The sequence below is a fragment of the Betta splendens genome, chromosome 22 (assembly GCF_900634795.4).
Source record: "Betta splendens chromosome 22, fBetSpl5.4, whole genome shotgun sequence".
Taxonomy (NCBI): Eukaryota; Metazoa; Chordata; class Actinopteri; order Anabantiformes; family Osphronemidae; genus Betta; species Betta splendens.
Genome location: NC_040900.2, coordinates 16,390,514 through 16,413,672, shown reverse-complemented (window position 1 = coordinate 16,413,672; position 23,159 = coordinate 16,390,514). Strand labels below are relative to the sequence as shown.

The 23,159-nt window shown below is 43.3% G+C and overlaps 1 protein-coding gene and 1 long non-coding RNA gene across 9 annotated transcripts in view; one reads left to right on the top strand and one right to left on the bottom strand.

Moving 5' to 3' along the window:
- The window catches only part of gphna (gephyrin a), a 34,742-nt gene extending 22,862 nt beyond the window's left edge, over window positions 1-11,880 (bottom strand). For 4 of the 8 annotated variants that reach the window (XR_008693559.1, XM_055505515.1, XM_055505513.1 and 1 more), the window contains exons 1-9: window positions 11,595-11,880; window positions 8,752-8,830; window positions 8,607-8,664; window positions 7,367-7,480; window positions 7,160-7,254; window positions 7,008-7,074; window positions 6,619-6,909; window positions 5,970-6,071; window positions 2,514-2,651 (exon numbers count right to left, since the gene is read on the bottom strand). Coding sequence is in view for 7 of the 8 variants with exons in the window: in XM_055505515.1 (XP_055361490.1) it covers window positions 2,514-2,651; window positions 5,970-6,071; window positions 6,619-6,909; window positions 7,008-7,074; window positions 7,160-7,254; window positions 7,367-7,480; window positions 8,607-8,664; window positions 8,752-8,830; window positions 11,595-11,880 (1,230 nt within the window). In the remaining variant the exon portion in view is untranslated. The remainder of the gene's footprint in view (window positions 1-2,513; window positions 2,652-5,969; window positions 6,072-6,618; window positions 6,910-7,007; window positions 7,075-7,159; window positions 7,255-7,366; window positions 7,481-8,606; window positions 8,665-8,751; window positions 8,831-11,594) is intronic. The other 4 variants (XM_029138661.3, XM_055505516.1, XM_029138665.3 and 1 more) reach the window with 4 other exon arrangements.
- Window positions 11,881-12,002: 122 nt separating this feature from the next.
- LOC129603567 (uncharacterized) lies at window positions 12,003-15,050 on the top strand. The gene is made up of 2 exons (XR_008693587.1): window positions 12,003-12,780; window positions 13,174-15,050. It is a non-coding gene; the product is annotated as an uncharacterized LOC129603567 (long non-coding RNA).
- The last annotated feature ends 8,109 nt before the right edge of the window (window positions 15,051-23,159 follow it).

The following is a 23,159-nucleotide window of genomic DNA, read 5'->3' as shown; positions in this document are numbered from 1 at the left end:
TGCTTGGACCATCAACTACCTCACAGACAGACCACAGGTTATGGCAGTCTGCAGCACAGGGGCAGCACAGAGGCACCTCAGGAAACGGTGCTCTCCGATGTTCTGTATACTCTGTACACATCGGACTTCAAGCACAACTCCTACCACTGTCACCTCCAGAGGTGTACTGGAGGGAAATGAGCAGGAGTACTGGGGGGTCATCTTTGATTTTGTGGGCTAGTGTGAAGATAACAACCTGTAACAAAGTAACAAATGCTGTATATCCATCCCTTGAGGACTCTTCATTAAGTCCTGCTGTGTTAAAAGTTACTTTGTTACTTAATCTGTTCTGTCACAAGCATCAGCTGGCTGCGCAATCATCTCTTTCACTACATAGTGATGACGCTGCTAAAAAGTGGGGCAGCTGATCTGCTAGTGAAGACCTGCCGTGGACGCCGCGCTGGAAAACTACGTCGGGAAAAGAAGAAGTGCTTCAGACCCGCTGTCCCCTCCATCATCATGGGCAACATGAGATCTCTCCCTTGCGGGACTCACAAGGCACTAGCTGGAGTACAGATTGAGCAGCGTCCTTTGCGCAACCATTGCGGAAAAACTGTAACAGAGACATTGAGCTGCTGGTGGTGGGAATGAGGCCATTCTACCTGCCATGGGAGTTCCCACCCCTGGGCAGAGCTGACTATAACATCCTGCATCTCCTGCCTGTGTATAAACCTGTAGTACACAGGCAGCCGGTGGTGTCCCGTATAGTGAAGAGGTGGACAGCTGAGAGCGAGAAGGCTCTCGAGGACTTTAACACCACTGTGTGGACGAAGCTCTGCGACCCACATGGAGATGACAATAATGCAATCACAGACTGTGTAACAGACTACATCAACTTTTGCTGTGAAAACACCGTTCCCTCCAGGCTGGTACGGTGTTTCACCAACAACAAGCCATGGGTCACCCCTGATATTAAAGCTCTAATAAAAGGAGAAGAAGAGAGCATCTAAAACAGGGGACAGGGAGGAGCTGAGGAGGGTGCAAACGGAGCTGAGGAGGAAAATCCATGAGGGGAAGGCCAACTACAGGAGGAAGACGGAGGAGCAGCTGCAGCAGAACAATGACAGTGAGGTGTGGAGAAGCCTGAAAACCATCTCTGGCTTCAAAGCTTCACACCCACAGGCTGAGTGGGACCTGAGCTGGGCACTCCTTCAACACCGGTCCTTGTCTAGCACCCACGTGAGAAAAGAGCTCAAGAAGATCAAAGCCAGGAAAGCAGCCAGAACACATGGCATCAGCTCCAGACTCCTAAAGTCCTGCGCAGGCAAACTGTGTGGAGTTATGGAGCGTGTCTTTAATCTGAGCTTCAAACCACTGCTCTGGAAGACCTCCTGTGTGGTACCAGTGCCTAAGACACCACATGCCAAGACCTCAGCCGCTTCAGACCAGTGGCCCTGACATCACATATTGGCCCCCTTCCTCCACCCTTTATACGTCAGACTTCAGACACAACACGGACAGCTGTGTTCTGCAGAGGTTCTCTGATGACTGCGATTGTCGGACTGATGATGTCAATGCAGAGTACGGAAGACTCACTCAGAACTTTGTGGACTGGTGTCAGTGGAACCACATCCTGATCAACGCAGTGAAAACGAGGGAGATGGTGGTGGATTTCCGCAGATGGCAACCTGCTGTCATCTCATCGATGCACATCCAGGGAATGTACATACAGTGAGAGACCCAGATACTCAAGTACTTGGGTGTGCATCTGAACAATAAACTGGACTGGACTCAGGATGCACTGTACAGGAGGGGTCAGAGCAAACTCTACCTGCTGAGGAGACTGCGGTCTTTTGGAGCCGGCATGCTAGTAAACGTTGAGATGCTATATGACACTGATAATCTCCTGCAGCAAGTGTTCCATGACAAGCATCAGCAACATTAGGGAGGTCTTTTTTAAATGTTAAGATTAAGTCAGCTACCATTTACTTGATGGCATCACAATAAATACTTAAATTAAATTTAGTTTAATTATTCTTTATTTGAAAAGTCAACAGTTTCATTTTGTTCTGTATGTATTCAGCTATTTAACCACCACATTTCCAGCAATTCTTGGAGAATAAATACTTGAGGAAAGGCAGTCTAGTTTTTACTGCATTTTAAAATATTCTGGAAATTAAACTTGTACATTTGTAATCAAAAATAATGATGCAACAGGCTCATCCAGCCACTTACTTAGAGTGATTTAGTTTTTTACCAGGCCAAAATAAATCTGAAATGGTTAAAAGAAAGTTAGGGCGTCAAACCTCTTTCCTGAATGTAGAATAAATAAATTGAGCAAAACACTGTTTTTGAATCATCAAGCTTTCTACAATTACCTGCAATGGTGGTACTTGTGTTATATGAAATACTGCAAGGCATATTTCATATTTCATGCATAATGCTATATTATAAATGAATGCTATATTAAATGATTGGTTGCAAGAGATTTTATTCTTTTGTGTGTGTGCGCATAAACGAAAGTTTGTGTCTACCTTGGGTGTCGGGCATGAGGCGGTGGAAAGGCGGGAGGTTGCCTGTGTCGCCCGTGGTGACTCAGAAGGGGTGGAGCTTAAAGAAGCAGAATCTCGAGGAAGAACCTGAACGCCTCGAGAAATGATCGAATCCGGTATCTACACACACACACACACACACACACACACACACACACACACACACACACACACACACACACACACACACACACACACACACACACACACACACACACACACACACACAAAGAGCTAAGTTTGTGAATTCAAAATGCTTGGATATTTGGAATGCAATCAAACTAATTTTAATAACAAACATGGGTTATGCACGTTATTTTTTTATGATGAGTACACTTATCTCATTATACTCATCATCCAACAAGAACACTTGTGTTTTCAATTCAGGATTTTAAGTGTCATGTGATGTTAAGTGAGTAATGCTTTAAGTATGTATATAATGCAGTATTGGGATACACAAGCCTCTTTGTCAAAAAATTGAAAAACACACACACACACACACACACACACACGCACACACGCACAGGTCTAACAAGGTCTGCGTCAGGTGCTGGGGAACGAGAGCACTTTGGCGAGAAGTGGGCTACTGGAACAAGAAAGGAATGGCTAACGTGCAAGAACAAGGCTCTGTTGGAATGCTACTACTCAAGTAACCCTAGTCAGAAGGTTTACATGCAAAGAATGTGCGGTAAATGGGAATGAAGAAACCCACATTCAAGGCTGACGACAAAGCAACTAGTAGCTCAGTGTTCCAACATTTACAAACGGCAACTGTTATCACAACTTAAGACTGACGATGTACAACTCAAATGCGGCAAGGGGGAGCCAGGACGCCAGGTCAGAGGGGAGACTTCACCATCTCCCCAACCGGAAATTGGGTACGACGCCCCAATGTGGACAGACACACTGAGCAAGGCAGCGACTAACGTTAAAGATAGGATCATGGCGAGATTGAGCAGGCAACCCCGAAGACAACTACAACAGCTAAGTGAAGTACCATCAGAAAGTCTCATGGAAGATGTGAATGTAGCATTGAGAACGATCCCTACCACAACAATCACAGAAACCAATGAGCTGATATACGCTTCAGCATCAGTGATCCTAGAGGTGCTTGGCTATAAGAGCAAACATGGGAGCCATGAAAAACAATACCCACCACGGAAACGAATGTTGGAGGCAAAAATCAAGGCAGCTCAAAGGGAAGTGAGCCAAATGACAGAGGCCCAGAGAGGTGCAATGAAAAGACCGATGCCCAAGAGGTACAGCCAGATGCCCATACCTGAAGCACTCGAAACTGCCAAGCAGAGACTAGAAGCTTTGGCCAGCCGCCTAAAGAGATACACCAGAGACAACGAAGCCAGACAAATAAACCGGCTGTTCGAACACAACACAACCTGCAAAAGTGTACTCTCAATGGCAGGTTAATAACAGCAGAGCAGACCCACCAAGGCTGGAAACTGAACAGTACTGGAAAGGTATATGGGGAGGCCTCACACAACAGCGATGCACAGTGGTTGGTGGATCTGAGGGAAGACCACAGCAACCTCCTGAACCGAATCTGACTATCACAGTGGCAGACATCCAACAAAGTGTCTCAGGCATGAAAAACGGGACAGCACCCGGCCAGGACTCTCACCAACATCAAAGGAACTCTAAGGGCCTTCATTGCAAACTCGATGAGGTTGTGGAGAACCACCCTTGAAGCCAATGGGAAGCCACTTGCCCAAGTATCCATCAAATGTGGCATATAACAAGGAGATGCACTGTCCCCAGTGCTGTTGAGCATAGGTCTGAACCCCCTCAAATAATAAACAAGACTGGCTATGGATACCGACTCCGGAACGGGGCCACCATAAGTCACCTCCTCTACATGTATGACATCAAGCTGTACGCCAAGAATGAGCGAGACATCGACTCACTGATCCACACCACCAAGATCTACAGTTCGGACATTGGGATGTCATACGGGCTCAAGAAATGTGGGAGGACGTTGACAAAGAGAGGCAAGGTAATCCACACAGAAGGGGTCTCACTCCCAGAAGGAACAATAGCAGACATTGAGGACAATTACAAGGACCTTGAAATACCACAGGCGAATGGCAACCTTAAACAGGCAACAAGGAAAGTAGCAACAGCCAAATACTTCCAACGAGTAAGGCAAGTCCTAAGAAGCCAGCTCAATGGCAAGAACAAATCCCGGGCAATAAACAGCTATGCTCTGCCGGTGATTAGATACCCTGCGGGAATAATACAGTGGCCAAAGGAAAAGATACAAACCACAGATGTTCCTCCACAGAAAGCTCCTCACCATGCATGGACAGTTCCACCCCAAATCCAGCACCCTGAGACTGGACGCTAGCCGCAAGGAAAGAGGCCGAGGACTAGTGAGTGTGAGAGCCACTATCCAGGATGAAACATCCAAGAACCATGAGTACATCAAGGACAAGGCCCCGACAGATGACGTGATGAGTGAACGTCTCAGGCAGCGGAGAACAGAGGATGAGATGCTGGAAGAGGGACCATCATGGGAAGACAAGCCCTCGCGCGGGATGTACCACCGGAACATAACTGAAGTGGCTGATCTCAACAAATCCTACCAATGGCTTGAAAGGGCTGGGCTGAAGGACAGCACAGAGGCACTCATCCTGGCTGCACAGGAGCAGGACCTGAGCACCACAGCCATACAGGCCCAGGTCTCCCACACCAGACAAGACCCAAGGTGTAGACTGTGCAAAGAGGCCCCTGAGACGATCCAGCACATAACCGCAGGGTGTAAGATGCTGGCAGGGATCGGAGCACTGGGGGCAGTGACCCCAAATTAGAGGAGCGGCAAACATCCCTGGAATAACATCTGACATCTCAGTCCAGAAAGTGCAGTCCTAGGAACAGCAAGGATACTGCGCAGAACACTCAAGCTTCCTGGCCCGAGGATCCGAGCTTGGAAAAGCGGATGAGACCACCCGCGTAGGGTGAGAAGGGAGTTTTTATTTATATATATAAAGTTTTAATTAATTTAAATAACTTTTTTTAATTATTTGTAATAATTTTACAGCAACAGTGGAGAGGAAAAAACTGATCTGGATCAGATCTGGAATTAGCTGGACTCCCTTTACATTTGTGAGGGATTAGATAAAGTCTGATGACACATGTGAGACTGACTAAAACTATAAAACTGACTATAAAAAAAGTAATAACTATATATTATAATATAACAATATATTCATGCTATTAACTGAAATCAGCATCAATTTATTAGTTGATGATCATATTTGAATTGGCATGTTTGTGCTCTAGATGAATCTACATAGAAATAGGAAAAATATTCCAGCCAAAGGGTAAACCATCAACAATCAAATAACCTATTGTAACGTGAAGAACATGATACACCAACGTGACACAATCAAGTGGACAATGTAAAGGTAAGTGAGACCATCTCACCTGGTGGTCATGGGTACAGGAACAAGCAAAATGAGTAGGAGGGGCAGGTGTGTTTCCTAGTTGATAGGGACCCCCCTTAGCCATGACCACAGTATGGTTTGTCTAATAGGCACGCACGCACGCACGCACGCGCGCACACGCGCACACGCGCACACGCGCACACACACACACACACACACACACACACACACAAACACACACACACACACACAGACAGAAAAATGCACATCGGTACAAACAAAGGTATGAGATGAAATGGAGTATGAAGTAAGAAATACCAGCTGCTGTAAAAGAAGCTTGTAGATATGTAGATAGTGTATTCAGTTAACTGTATGTACTTTTCCCTTTTCCCCAATATTGAGTGTAGACGGATGAACAACAATGGCTAGTTCATTCATTTTAAATTTAAGTTTAGTTATTGGGCCAATCCCTCATCTTTTATGTTAAAGCAATTCTATGGTACTGTATGTGTACATCTTACCCACCTATTTTATGCAAATGTAAAAGAGGTCCAGAGGTCATGTCATGTGATTTAATAAATACATCCACCAAATAATTACTTAATAATTACCTAGGCTCACTTTAGACATAGTTTTTATATTAGTTTTCTTAAAAAGTATCTATCAGTCTTGTCTTATCAGCTGGTTACCTTGGCAGCAATGGCAGCTGCAGTGATGTGGGAAGAGCCATGCTGGTGATGGTGGTGGTTGTGCACATGTCGTCCTGTCCGCCGATCATCATCTTCATCCTCTTCTTCACACTGGGTGCCACGTTCAATGGTGTGTGTGTTGATGTGAGTGTTGCTGTTAGTGTTGGCCAGCAGAGAGGAAGGGGAGGGTAGCTGCTCCAGGGCAGCATGTGTAGATTTAACCCTGACAGTGGCCTCTCGTAGCAGGTCAATGGCATGAGGAAGAGCAGGCAGGATGAACTGAAAACACTCCTAAAAACAAGCACCAGTGTAGAACTACTGTAATAATATTAAATAAGCAATAAGTGCAATTTTAATAACATTTCCACAGTCCACAGTAATTTCAGTACCTGAGACCCCTTCTTGCTCCCTGGCAGATTAATTATAAGAGTTTTGCCACGAATGCCACACACTGGCCTGAAATCAGTAAGGTGGAAATTTAATAGGAGCATTAAAGGAGACCATAAACCACTAATCTGGTTAGAATATAACCAATTGGCACCTAGAAAGCATGCCTAGCGGTGTAACATTAAGGGATCCCATCAACATGGCCAGAGCCATTCCTGGGGCCTCTCGCTCTATCACCTCTCTGGTGGCCTAGAGAATAATCACAAGTACTCAAATAGTTAAAATATTTTAACCACATATTCACTGTAAATTGCTGTTTATTTTAATTTAAATATTAAACATTCTTAAAGTAATATTTAACTAAATGTCTGCATGTGTGTACTTCAGGTGTAACATCTCGTGGGGCAAATCCAGTTCCTCCAGTAGTTAGAATGAGATTCAACTCCTGTTCATCACACCACTCCAGAAGTGTTTCCTGAAAACACGTGAACAGAAATACACAAAGTAAAGTATGTGTCCCCCTCTCTATATATACTTTGTTGCCTCCTCCCTGTCCAATAACAAGGATGACATTATTGATGTTCATACAATATCATATTCAAAATTATGAAAGATCATCAGTCAAGGGATATATTGAGTTAACTGTATGTACTTTTCCAAAAAAAGTTAAATCTGTCCATCGCAATACCACATTTAACCCTGCCCCAAACAGAAAGTACTATGAGAACTGAACTTCAGAACGGAACTTCAGCAGCTAAAAGAGTTATTACCGTAATTTTATGGACTATAGAGCGCACCCAAATCTAAGCCGCACCCATTCTTAATTTAAAAAAGGTTTTTTGTCATGTATAAGCCACACCTCTCTATAAGCTGCAGGTGTCCACATTGTAAAATGAGATATTTACGCAAAAAGATTTTTATAACTTTTAATTAAATATGGTAAATGTTCTTCTTCTTCCCCAAACAGTGCCTGTAACACAGCAAAAGAATACAAAAAAAATGTAAAGCAGCATCATAGCACAAAAGTAACTGATCACTTCACGAAAAGAAGAATCCGCTCTGTTGGCTCTGTCCATCCGACATGTCAATTACATATGGATGCATAAAAAAATAGAAAAGAGCTGTGTTACACTGGTAGCAGGAGGACACTTAAGGTTATGAACTGTACCCAAGCCTCAACAGCTTTCAGTCGGATCTGCACGGCGTAAACGTCTCGTACGTGTTTGGTGGCATGAAGCTTGTAAGCAAGTACAAATCCACAAATAATCCAATGTTTAAGCCCCAGGGCAAAGTGTTCAAAGCAGGTTGAAAAAAAGTAGCAGCTTATTCAGGAAATTATCGTCACTATAAAAAGATGATCATCTAATATCTACTTGTACATGTAATTGTTAGATTATAGGCAAGGTGGTCTTCCAAATTGCTAATAATGTGTGAGCCAGACAAGAAATTGTTCAGGATGTATGCAGGGAATTGTTTACAATCTTTCTTAAAGTCAGAGTTTAAGTACCAAATTTTACATATCCTTTCCTGGAATATTAGTATGCACTAATTTATCTAGTGGGTAATGTGGTTAACAGTGACCTGAAATTAAGGACACTTACCTTAATTTCATCAATCTCATCCGGAACAATTTTGTAGGCTGCTATGACTCCACCTAGCCTACAGAAGATGACAGTCACAATTAGTGTAATTTGGTGATATAAAGTACAATATTTGTATGCACGATAGACTTGTGTGTAGACTGACAGTGAAGGATCATGGACCAGGTCTTTCAGGTTCACACCACTTCTGTCCTCAGCCAAGTTCTTGAAACAGCTGTCACTGACTAAAAAGATGAGAGGATCAAATCACAGAATATGATGCATTTCCACTTATGACACACAAACATGATGCCTAGTATGTATAATGGGTCAATACCTGTAGTGAATTACCTTGTGACAATTACTGTAAAATGACTTTTTTTTACATTCCAGTGTCTCAAAGTAAAGTAAAAACATTCAATCCCGTGCTGATTTGGTACATATGCCCACTGCCTTTATAGAGGGCACCTGTCCACAGAAGCAATCCAACTGATTCTAAAGTCTTCAATGTGACCAAGACCAAAGAGCTGTCCAAGGATGTCAGGGACAACATTGTAAACCTAAATAAGGCTGGAATGGGCTACAACAAAACCGCCAAGCAGCTATGAAAAGGTTACAACTTTTGGTGCAAATGGGGGAAACACAACAAATCAATCAATCTCCCTCAGTGTGGGGCTCCATGCAAGTTCCCACCTTCTGGAATTTCAGTGATCATGAAAACTGTCAGGAATCAGTTCAGAACTACACAGTAGGATGTTTTCAATGATGTCAAGGCAGCTGAGGCTGGGGACTGTAGTCACCAAGAAGACAATTGGAACAATGTTCCCATGCTTAAGACAGCACTTTTACAGGCATGTCTGAAGTTTTCCAAAGAACATCTTAATCATTTATATTACAGGCTTAGTTAGTCAGTGCACAAACATACAAAATCAGCAGGATCAAATATTTTTGGCGTTATCAATTTGTGTTTTGTTGTATTTGAGATCTTCAATTTAAAGTGTATTGCAAGATTAACAGGTCTTAGGTCTAAGTAACAATGACATCTTGCAGTCTTCGTGCCTGTCTCTATAAGATTCTCACAGCTGGATTTAGGCTGTTTAACGTATTCTTTGTGACAGACTCTCTCAAATGGGGATCATTAATAAACTGTCAGCTTCAGGTCTCTCTATTCATCTTCTACGAAAGATATATCTGGGACACTCAAGGACAGTTAAATAATTATCTAGAAACCACTCCAGCCCCATAGAATGGCCGTTCAGTTCCTTTTTAATTAATGGAAAGATACGTTCGGCAAAAGGGGAGCTAATTCTATTGTGACTTGTGAGATACTTGTAATTACTATGTCAAAGTGATCTACCAGACCCACTGTACTGTATATCTAAAATATATGTTGGGACACCCTACTGCATCTTATTAAATTGAACTTGACGTTCAATTTAATTAACCATAGATTGCAGACTAACACATAAAACATTGCACTGTATTATCAACCAAAACTACATTCACGTAAAGTATTGGGCGCCTCTGCTCTAACAAAACCATGATCAGGATGTTGCCATTTCTATTGACCAGTTTGAGGACAAGAAAAAAAGACACTGGTTGGTTGGTTGGCAGGGCCCACGTTTACCAAATACAGCAATGACGTAAGCTTTTAACTCAAAGTATATCTATCCCCTTTCAAAAAAGACCTTATATACAATAATGGATCAAGAAGGTTCTCAAAGCTGTATTATGTGGTGCTGGTTATGGTACATATATTGCATATACTTTTAAAAGGAGCAAAGTACATGGTGTTTGTTCTGTTTTGGTTCATCTGGGCCATCTGAATCTATTAAGATGCAAAACTACTAAACCTGACACAAAAAAATGTAGGATGTAATGTAAGTTTGATCTATGTTTAACAGTATTATTCCCTTCTGTAGGAGACGTCTAGCCTACTCTGCAGAGGCTTACAAAATGCACTTATACCAAATTCATCCTCATTCCAGTTTTTGCCTAGGGTCCCCAAATTGCAAAATCTGCACCTGGAACACGAATAAATGTGACAGAAGGTTGTGGTTGTCAGCTGGGTGCACAGCAGTGTTCGCTACAGTTAGCCAAGATGCTAGCTCCTCAAACTATCAGTCTTGGTCAGGTCCTGGCTCGCATTCTTTTAACATTATTCTCACGTCTTTCCCTGCCTGTGCTGTCACACAACTGTATACTAGTGCAGGACCTCCTCCTTACGACTCATAGACCAACATCAAGGAATCTGCTCAAACAATCCACAGAACATAAACAATCCGGCTTTGACGCTGCGCCTTGTCTTGAAAAGGAACAAATTTTGATTCATGATTCATGATACATGTAATCTGTACTTTAAACGAATACACAAAAAGCCCGCATTAACAGGCTGCCCTCTGTGGCGTACAACAATCGTTAATAAAAAAGCGTCCATAATATCAACCAAAGTATATAATTTGCAGAGACACACGAATAATGCAGCTGACCGAGCCTTGATTACATTGCTAAAAATATAACGTTTAGGTTGCCTTGTGTCAAAATTGCTACAAAAATCACAACGTTGGAAAAATGTTTTGGTTTCAAAATAAAAGTACATAAATTTAAAGGTAAATAATGTACCTCATGGGTCGACTACGGTAGCCGATCAATTTTGAAAGTCCTGGACGGACGTGCTTTTATATTTTGTCTCGCTTGACATTACAGAAAAATAGCTTACAATATTGTCGCGCCTACATAAAAACAGGAAAGCCAGTATCTATATATAGATAAGGCACAATATTGCAGATATCCCTGAATTTAACATCTGTACAGCTAACGTTAACGTTACTGTAATAATAGCCCACACAACCGGTTAGCTTTCTGGCTAACGTTAAGCTAACTCGTTCTGCAGCGAAGACGGCTCGTACCGTGACATTGATATGTACAACAGCGACAACTGAGAGTAGAACCTTGCCGATAAGCGTTTAAGAAAATTGTGTATTGCATTTAATCAAACTGTTTTCCTACCCGTCAGAATTCCCACTCGGGTCTGATGGTCGTGGTTGGTAAGCACCATCCCGTCCGCCGCCATGTTTACAACCTCTGCCTGCCTGCACTGTGACTGCACGTACGTAGAAACAGTGTGGCGGTGTGCTGGCTGCTGATGGCCTTCTGGAGGACGGCTCCCTCTCTGTATATTCGTGCACGCTCGTGACTGTTTTTGCGTGAACGTGTGTCCTTCAGAGTTAACGTCCAAAGTGAAGATTTGGAGAGGAGACATGCACAGTATATTTAAAATATACCACTTTGGCATAGCATCACTATATTAGCTGTTTCAACTATAATTGGACCAAAAATGTAACAAATATGTTCATAAGATGGCCAAATCACAAAAAACAAGGCAAAGTGTCATCTAAGATGTGTGACACAATAGGACAACTGGCTCTAAAATCAGAGTTTGATGCAACATGCTGTAGCACTGCAGTGTATCTCAGACATCCCACCCCACCTGTGAGATGTAACACATCCCCCTATATGAGAATATATGTTGCTGTATTTAGTTTAAGGTTGTAAGGTGATTTGGTAAGTAAATGACTGGCTGCAGGTCTGCTACAAACAGGGGACAACAGATGACCAGGGTTAACTTAATTATATAATACTCCACCACAAAATAGAATAAGTCTGTGGTAGTGGTATTAAGGTTTCAAGGAGCACAGAAGGGTGGCGCGCAAAATTGTTTACATTTTAATGATGACTAATACAGCAACAAAATGCCTTAAAGGTCACTAATCATACAGCTTTTCACTCGAGAATACTGGACTTCAATGTCTCAATAAGGTATAAGTTTTCATTCCGTAAAACTCTGAAGATAGTCCACACAACCCCTGTCAATGTGCGGTTTTCAGTCACACTCAGTGAACAAGCTGTTTTTAGGGGCGTGTTGCAAGCGGAGCTGTTGTCACACCTCTGTGCAGAAGTAAATGCTTTTTTTTGACCCGTCACATGGTTTAGGATACGATGGTGCAACATTGAGCATGTAATCCACCTTAATTCTCCAAAGAAGACGACAACTCAACACGGACCTCAAGAGAGCAATAATAGCTTCAGTTCTTTCGGTAGTGGAGTCCAAGCACATTTGTTTGATCCAGAATCTGACCCTGAAGGAAGCTGCTGAAGTCATTACACTTCGACTGGTGCAAAATGTGTGTCAATGGTAAAGTCGCATTTACTTCAATTTATTTGATTTATATAATTTGCTAAGCAACTACTGGTTGGCAATGCTAACGCTTACGCTGAATGGCCTTTGCAACTTCAATATTCATAACACAATTTACCTGGAAAACTCTGGTGATAGAAAACACTGCTTTAGCTTACATTATAGAAATATATAAACATTTGAGAGCACACCCGAAATAATATAAATACATTTTACACTGTTTTTGTCTTGCTTGTGCTGCTGCTCTGACATAATTTTATTAAATTGTGCATTTTCAGAGCAATTACCGCATGGAATACCTGTGAACAAACCACACATTTTTAAATGTTTTTTGATCATTCTTGAAAAACCTGACAGTGATATGTCTCTGTATGTCTTTGATTTCTCCAGTGCCTTCAACACCATCCAGCCAGTGCTTCTGAAACAAAAACTGGAGGAGGCTGGTGTGGACCTCCATCTGATGGAGTGGATTATGGACTACCTCACAAACAGGCCTCAGTTTGTGAGAGCCAGGGAATGTGTGTCTGACACTCTGTCCTGCAGTGTGGGGGGCCCCACAGGGGACTGTACTGGCCCTTTTCCTCTCAGACTTCAGACACAACACAGATAGCTGTGTTCTTCAGAAGTTCTCTAATGACTCTCTGATCGTCGGACTGATCACCGATGATGACAATGCAGAGTACAGAGGACTTACTTAGAACAGGACTTTGCGGAACCACTTCTTGATCAATGCAGGAGATGGTGGTGGATTTCCGCAGACGGCTGCCTCATCAGCCATCCTATATGGTGTGGTCTGCTGGAGGAGCAGCATCACAGTGAGGGTCAGGAAGAGACTGTGCAATATGTAGATTAATTATGACATTTTTGCATACCCACTCTGACCACTGTATTATACTATGCCAACTCAACCCAGTTTCACTGATCTGTTCTGTATTTCCTACTTGCTGCTATATTTTTCTTCTTCTGCATCACTCTGAGCTGTTGTGAGACGAAATTTCCCCATTGTGGGACTATTAAAGGTTTTCTTATTCTTATCCTTATTCTTATTCTTATCTTAAGTTGTTACAGGTATCTAGTCTACAGAGGCTAGTGAGCTGGTGCTGGGGATTCCTGGGATGAAGAATCTGAGTTGTCATCTCTTCATGCGCGGGTTGTAGATCAAGGCATATTTTTCTGATAAAACACTCACTGTATGTTAGATTTAGACCACCTGTGTAATAACTCATTTACCATTTAAGTAGAAATGTGTTGTTTATGTCTGCAATACTTACCATGTACCATATGGCGAACACAGTAAACATTCCTTATGTAAAATTTTTTTACCTTTGAAATGTTTTAGAGTTGAGACGTGTATTTTATTTCTCATTTAGTTTTTACAGTGTTAAGATGCTCAACATTGAGGGAATAAATGTTGACACGACCATCAGTAAAAAACGTGGTGTCCCTCTATATAGTGAAAACTACGGTAGTTACAATACTCATTAAGATCAATTGAATTGAATTTTTAACTTATATTTCCACATGCTTTTTTTCTTACGGTTGGTTCACCTTTATAACTTACCTTATTAGAAAGAGAAAAATATGTAATTTCAATACTATGATTCCTGAATTAAAGTGTTTTCCTCTTATAAAAACAGAGTTCAGTGAAATATGTAATAGTCAAAGCCGATTTTATTGTCAACCAGAAAATGCACCAGTACTCCAAAGCTAAAAGAAACTGTTATCTTTACACCCCAATGTGCAATGTATAGGTTACTCAGTGAGTTGAGAATTCTAGGGGTTTGAGGACAGAAGCTCTTGCAGGGCCTTGTGGTGGAAGTAGGGTAAACAGACCATGTCCTGGGGATCTAACAGTTTCAGCATTATTGTCTGGCTTCTGCCTGTCCCTTCCTGTTTAGTTCCTGGTCTGCTCTGGTTTTCTCCTGTTTTACTTTCCAGTCACATGATTCATCAGCTGTAGTCAATCGGTAATCTAGTCAGGCATTTAAACCTCAGTTCTCCTCACGTTCTCTGCCAGATTGTTGACCACTTTACCGGTATCAACTCATTCCTGTCTCGTAAGTCCTTTGTGTACCAGTCCTGGATTTTGTTTTTGATCATATCCTGTCTGCTCCCTGTCTCTATCGTTTTGGACTCTGCCTGATTACTGGACCTTTGCTTGGAGAACTGATTACCTTTTGCCTGTTCCCTGTCTGTACCTGCCTTCATGTTTATCCGTGTACCGACTTCTGCCTGTCTGACCAAGCATTAAACCACCACAAATCATATCTGCGTGTTGTGCTGTGCATTTGGCTCTTTGTGACAGGGGAGGTGGTAAACTTGGTTATGTTGTAGATTTGTTTCTCCAGCAGGACAGATGTAGTTGTAGACAGATGACCGGGGAAAAAATAATAGGTATCTCAGGATCCCGAGATAAGATATGATATATACAGATGGAGCGGCAAATTTTCGTTGCCTCGTTGCTGCAGGAATTCTCACTGATCTTGTCTATGACATTAGCATGACTTAGGTATCATTCCACCAAGCCCCCCTACACCAGTCATGACCCCCCACTGTGATATACTTAATGCGTGGCTGCCTTCTTGTTAACGCCCCCTAAACCTTTTTTAAGAAATGACCTGCAATTGCACATTCATGCACCAGGTGGAGCAGTGATGTGTAATCCAGGCCCACAGGCAGATTGGAAGTGCATGAGGTTTGTGTACTATATATATATATATATATATATATATATATATATATATATATATATATATATATATATATATATATATATATATATATATATATATATATATACACACACACACTCTATTCTCACCCTCCGCGGGTGGTCTCATCCACTTTCCAAGCTCGGGTCCTCTACCAGAGGCCAGGGAGCTTGAGGGTTCTGCGCAGTATCCTTGCTGTTCCTAGGACTGCACTTTTCTGGACTGAGATTTCGGATGTTTTTCCAGGGATCTGTCGTAGCCACTCCTCCAGTTTGGGGGTCACAGCCCCTAGTGCTCCGATCACCACAGGCACCACTGTGGCCTTCACCTTCCAAGCCTTCTCCAGTTCTTCTCTGAGCCCTTGGTATTTCTCTAGTTTCTCATGTTCCTTTTTCCTGATGTTGCCATCGCTTGGTATTGCCACATCCACCACTACAGCTTTCCTCTGCTCTTTATTCACCACCACAATGTCTGGTTGGTTCGCCATTACCATTCTGTCTGTCTGTATCTGGAAGTCCCACAGGATTTTGGCTCGCTCGTTCTCTACCACCTTGGGAGGTGTTTCCCACTTTGACCTTGGGGATTCCAGTCCATACTCCGCGCAGATGTTCCTGTATACTATGCCAGCCACTTGGTTATGGCGTTCCATGTATGCTTTGCCTGCCAGCATCTTACACCCTGCAGTTATGTGCTGGACCGTCTCTGGGGCCTCTTTGCACAGTCTACACCTTGGGTCTTGTCTGGTGTGGTAAATCTGGGCCTCTATGGCTCTGGTGCTCAGGGCCTGCTCCTGTGCGGCCAGGATGAGTGCCTCTGTGCTGTCCTTCAGCCCAGCCCTTTCAAGCCATTGGTAGGATTTGTTGAGATCAGCCACTTCAGTTATGTTCCGGTGGTACATCCCGTGCAAGGGCTTGTCCTCCCATGATGGTCCCTCTTCCAGCATCTCATCCTCTGTTCTCCACTGCCTGAGACATTCACTCAGCACGTCATCTGTCGGGGCCTTATCCTTGATGTACTTATGGATCTTGCATGTTTCATCCCGGATAGTGGCTCTCACGCTCACTAGTCCTCGGCCTCCTTCCTTGCGGCTAGCGTACAGTCTCAGGGTGCTGGATTTGGGGTGGAACCCTCCATGCATGGTGAGGAGCTTTCGTGTCTTAACATCTGTGGTCTGTATCTCTTCCTTTGGCCACCTTATTATTCCCGCAGGGTATCTGATCACTGGCAGAGTGTAGCTCTTCATTATCAGGATCGTTCGCCCTTCGGTTAGCCATTCAGGGTGAGTCCCATCCCTTAGCAGCTGGTTCATTTGTGCTGCCAGGCGCTCATGGATTGCAGTGAGCTTCTTTAGCCAGTAGGCGTGGATCATGTCAGGGCCAGGTGCTGTCCAGTTTTTCATACCTGAGACTCTATGTTGGATGTCTGCCACTGTGATAGTCACTGGATTCTGTTCAGGGAGGTTGCTGTGGTCTTCCCTCAGATCCACCAGCCACTGTGCATCACTGTTGTGTGATGCCTCCCTTTCCCATATACCCTTCCAGTACTGTTCAGTTTGGTGGGTCTGTTCTGTTGTTATTACCCTGCCATTGAGAGTACACTTACGCAGGTTGTGTTGCGAACAGCCGGTTTATTCGTCTGGCTTCGTTATCTCTGGTGTATCTCTTTAGGCGGCTGGCCCAGGCTTGTAGCCTTTGCTTGGCAGTTTCGAGTGCTTCAGGTATGGTCATCTGGCTGTACCTCTTAGGCATTGGTCTTTTCATTGCACCTCTCTGGGCCTCTGTCATTTGGCTCACTTCCCTCCGAGCTGCCTTGATTTTTGCCTCCAACCTTCGTTTCCATGGTGGGTATTGTTTCTCATGGCTCCCATGGTTGCTCTTATAGCCAAGCACCTCTAGGATCACTGATGCTGAAGCGTATATCAGCTAATTGGTTTCTGTGATTGTTGTGGTAGGGATCGCTCTCAATGCTGCATTCACATCTTCCATGAGACTTTCTGATGGTACTTCACTTTGCCGTTGTAGTGGGGTTCGGGGTTGCCTGTTCAATCTCGCCATGATCTTATCTTTCAGGTCAGTTGCTGCCTCGCTCAGCGTATCTGTGCTTATTGGGGCTTCGTACCCAATTTCCGGTTGGGGAGATGGTGAAACCTCCCCTCTGACCTGGCGTCCTGGCTCCCCCTTGCCGTAGCATTTGTGTTGTATCTCGTCAATCTCAAGTTGTGATAGCAGTTGCCGTTTGTGGATGTTGGAACACTGAGCTACTAGTTGCTTCGCCGTAAGCCTTGAATGTGGGTTTCTCCATTCCCATTCACCGCACATTCTTTGCATGTAACCCCTCTGACTAGGGTTACTTGAGTAGTAGCATTCCAACAGAGCCTTGTTCTCGCATCTCAGCCATTTCTTTCTTGTTCCAGTAGCCCACTTCTCGCCAAAGTACTCTCGTTCCCCAACACCTGACACAGACCTTGTTAGACCGGGCGACGTCTGAGCCGGTATCTCATGTGGTTCATTGTCTCTCATGATATGAGGTAGGCGGTAGCTATCCAGCGAGCCATATATATATATATATATATATATATATATATATATATATATATATATATATATATATATATATAGAGAGAGAGAGAGAGAGAGAGAGAGACAGAGAGAGAGAGAGAGAACAGAAATGAGCGTCTTAAATGTAAAGTAGCTTATAACTGAACTTAAAGTTATTTATGTCTAAGCACGTAGAAAATTACAGCTGTTAATGAATACAATGCCCTTTAGTCAAACATTCAGTCAACATCCACATGGATATTTCATTTGTTTTAATTATACTGTATTGTATGTATTACTGTATTGTAATGTTTAGCTCTAAATTTACTGGCATTTTTTGACAACTGACAAAGACCAAAAGCTGCCTCAGTCTGAGGGAAGTTCCATACTATCCTCCAGTTTGGCTTCACTTTACACTTTCAAAGAACTGTCTCGTTACGTGAACAAAAGACACAAAAGTGACTAGGTGTGATAAACCCTCCCCCCAAGAAGACACCAGACTGAAAGAGTTGACATGACTCAACTTCCACACAACTTCACCGGAATTTCCCCGCTGTGGGACTAATAAAGGCATTCTTATCCTCTATTTACAATAGACTTCACTTCACACCTGTAAAGAACTGGCTCATCAGTTGAACAAAGGACTGTGAGAAGGTGTGAAGACCATGTCCCCCATGAAGGACATATAATGTAGAAGCTCCTTCAGAAACATTTCTGCTCTAAAAGAATGTAGTGACCCAACTTTCAGACAACTTGGTTTAAAAAATGGTCAAATGAACTGGACGTTTATAAAATCTGTAAATAAAACTTGTTAAAAAGAAAGTGTTAAGTCTATTGCTTTAGGATATAAAAGTTTCTTATTTTAAACCACCAACTAACAAAAACAGTTTAGTTAAAAACTGTGGGTGAGAAGTTGTGTGCTTTAACCACTAGGCTCTTATAAGTGATGGATGGATGAAGTAGTTCACAAATGTATCTGGTTACATCACATCAGGTAACAGCACTGCAGGACTCTGGTGCTTTGGGGAGAAGGGGGTGGTGTGAAACCAGTCTAACTAGTGCTGTGGATTGGTCGTTTTGTCTGAAAAGAGGCTCTCTATTGTTATGTTCATCTAAACTTGATTAGAACATTGAAATGTTCTTTTTTTTAATTTAAAACAGCTCCTGAAGTGGACAGACTGACACACACTACATTCAAGTGAATAAGAATAATATATAGAATGAGAATTTAATAATTTCATTTGTGAAGTCCAACTCAACCTAATACAGCCAGTAACTGATAAACCTCCAGAAGGTAGTTTGGCAGCTGTGGCAGTGTGAGCTGCCGATGCTTATCTACGATTAAAAAAAAGTTAGTACAACATTCAATTCTGAAATGAAGTCAACTTTTCAAGTTTTCTCAACTTTTTAGTTAACTGCTTAGACAGACTATTGTCTGTCTGTCTGTTTGTCTGTCTGCCCTAGCAAACAGTGTAGAACTGACATTATCAGATCTATGTCCTGTTCTCAGAACTGTGCCTATACTTGCTGTTTGACCCTAACTCTACGGGTCAGATACTAAAGCTCCACCTTTTGGTTTTACTCTGAAATTGCGCCTTTGATGCTAAAATGGGGGTGGCCTCATTAACATTTTTAACGCCTTCCCCAGACAGACCAAGGAGGGGGGCTGCTGACAGTCGGCTGATGAGGGTGTGATAAGTGTGTGATCAGCGTCAGAAAGGTGACTGACAGTCAACTGAAATCAGCGAAAATGAACCACTCCATCTGTAAGCTTCTTCTCTTTCTGCTTTTCCCATCAGGGGTCGCCACAGCAAATCATCCCTTTCCATCTATGTTTATCCTGGGCATCTACACTCACACCAGCCAACCTCATATCCTCTGTTAGCACATCCATATATCTCCTTGGTCACCCTCTTGCCTGGTAGCTCCATCTCCAACATCCTTCTACCAATATATTCACTATCTGTCTACACAAGTCCAAACTATCTCAGTCTGGCCTCTCTGACCTTGTTGCTAATGCAGGCAACGTGAGCCATCCCTCTGATGAGCTTGTTTCTGATTCTGTCCACCCTCGTCACTCCTAAGGAGAACCTCAACATCTTCATCTCTGCTGCCTCCATCTCAACCTCTTGTCTCTTCCTCACTGCTACCGTCTCTAACCCATAGAGCAGAGCTGGTCTCACTACTGTCTTGTACAACTTTCCTTTGAGTCGTGCTGACACTCTTCTGTCACACATCACTCCTGACACTTTTCTCCACCCGCTCCAACCCGCCTGCACACGCCATCACACTGAACTGTTGACCGCAAGTACTTAAACTGCTGCACCTTCTTCACCTCAGCCCCCTTTAGCCTCACTGTTCTACCTTGACCCCTATCGTTTACACACATGTATTCTGTCTTCCTACGGCTGACTTTCATGCCTCTTCTTTTCACAGCAAACCTCCACCTTTCCAGCTGTTCCTCCACGTGCTTTCTACTCTCACTGCAGATTAACAATGTCATCTGCAAACATCAATGTCCAGGGAGACTCCTGTCTGACCACGTCTGTCAGCACTGTCTATCAGGAAAGGAAGCAAACAAGAAGGGACTCTTGTTGCTGATCCTTGGTGTAGTCCCACCTCGAACTCCTCTCTCTGACCTACAGCACATCTCACCACGTCATACTCCTCTTATACATGTCTTTGACTACTCTGACGTACATCCGACAATATTATAAAGTGCCACAGTTCTTCCCTCTGCACCCTGTCATATGCCTTCTCTAAATCCACAAAGATATAATGCAGTTCCTTCTAACCATCTCTGCACTTTTCCATCAACATTTTTAAAGAAAAAATGGCATCAGTGGCGCTATTACAGGGCATGAAACTATACTACTGCTCACAAATCTCCACTCTTCTTTCCACTCTCTTCCTAAGCCTGGCTTCCACTACTTTCCCACAGCTTCATTGTGTGGCTCAACTTTACCTTTGTCACCCTTGTTCTTAAATATTGGCAGCAGAATGCTTTTCCTCCATTCCTCAGGCATCTTCTCACTCTGAATCCTGTTTAAAAAGCTAGTTAGAAACTACTACCACTGTTGTTTCTCCTAGACACTTCCACACCTCCTGTAATATAGTGATTGTGTATATGTTGGTGCATTCCCATCAGTTCATCACTAGATGGAGATGGTGATCTCCGTGATAGGAACTGGGCATCTTTGGGGTGGACAGCAGAATAAGAGAGAGAACCAAGATGGAGACCTTGTAAGGAACGTTGAGATGCCGTGTCATTTCTAGTAAAGTTATAAACTAGAGGACGTTGTCTACGTTGTGTTATTAGCCACCTCACGATACCACATATATTGGCGACGAGGATAAACTTTTTGCAAGTGTAGGCGTTGCTGGAACAAACTTTTGTTTTGTTTTGTTTTTTCCTTTGCTACGGGGTGACGGACATTCGCCTGTTGAGTCAACGCGGAGGTCTGCTAGATTTTGGCGGGTTAAGGCTCAAGCAGGAGAACGAAGAGAGAGCTGCAAAAAGGCAAATATAAGAACAGTAACTCCATTTGATGCTAAACAGCAAATCTATGATTAGTATTGTGAAATTCTTGAGCAGTTTTTTGCAGCTAACAACATTGCTGATGCAGACAGGCAGAGAGCCATTTTAATCAGTGTGGTAGGAGCACAAAACTATAGTTTAATGGTTGCTGAAAGATCACTTTGATCCAAAACCCAGTGAAATTGTGCAGAGATTTAAGTTTGATTCTTGCACCAGGAAGTCAAATGAATCAGTAACGGAGTTTGTGACATCTTGCACAAAACTGCAATTACAGAGGGACGCTACAGCAGATGCTGAGGGATCGTATCGTGTGTGGAATTAAGGATAAAAGAATCCAGAGACGCTTATTGGCAGAAAATAACCTGACTTTTGAAAAGGCACTCTCCATCGCAGTTTCAGTGGAAGCGGCTAGCAAAAATGCCCAAGATCTGCAGAACCCTAGTACCAGTGCAAAGTGTTTTAATGTGAATAAATCGGTTGGGGCGGATTGGGCAGATGGAGAAGCAACTCCATCCTGTCATCGATGCAGAGGCTCGAAGCATGATGCAGCTGACTGTAAATTCAAATACGAGAAGTGTAATGTTTGTGGAAAAGTAGGCCACATAGCTAGAGTCTATCGTAACAAGTAAAAGACAGTCAAACCTGATAGAAGAAGGCTAGAAAAAAAGCGTACATGGATGAAGGGTTCAAGACACAGGTTGACATAGACATATGTCAGGATGTCTGACATATAGATTGGGAAAGATGAGTGATGCACACCTGAGAATTGTCGATCCTTATACTGTGGGTATGAACGTAGATGAAAAAAAGTAAAGTTTGAAATAGACACAGGGTGCAGCCTTTCCATTATGAACCTAAATTAACTTACAAGACAGTGTGGGGTAGAACGAAGAGGTCTGTATTGGAACCAGTAAAAATGAAACTTGAGACTTTTACAGGACAACCAGTTGCAGTTGTAGGGGTAGCTAAGGTAAAAGTGAAATACCAAGGGCAGAAAAAGAGGTTACCACTAATGGTTGTACAAGGGAATGGTCCTACTTTGCTAGGCAGAGGTTGGAAGTCTTAAATCTAGACTGGGCAGACATTAAAACTGTACCTGCCTGCTCTGTGTATTGACCTTCGTTTGCCTGACCACGAATTAAGTAAACTGCGTTACCACTCAAGCCTTGTCTTCGCTGTGCATGTGGGTCCGCTACCTTGAGCCCGTGACAGTACAATCTGGCCAGACTCGGACCCAGCCGGCGTCTTGCATCGGTTTAAGAGCTGCAAGGGATTTTGTTTTGTGTACTCAGAAGACGCAGAGTCGCTATGGTGTTTACCTGCTCGAGGCTGCCGGAGGACCTCCGCTGGTGCTTCGGGGAGCTTGCGAGGAATTACGCGGAAGCACCCAGTCTGAAGGCGCGGCTCCGCGTCATAAAACAGGCGATTGCTATCCTGGAGGAGGAATTTTGGTGGCTTGACTACCCGGGAGTACAGACGCTTTTTGAGAAACTCCAGGCAATGCGGAAGGATTTGGCACGCGCTCTGCGCGCGGCGCCCGCCAGCGTCTCATCAGCTGTTCCTGCTGCACCGGAAAGCGCTCCCGTCGTC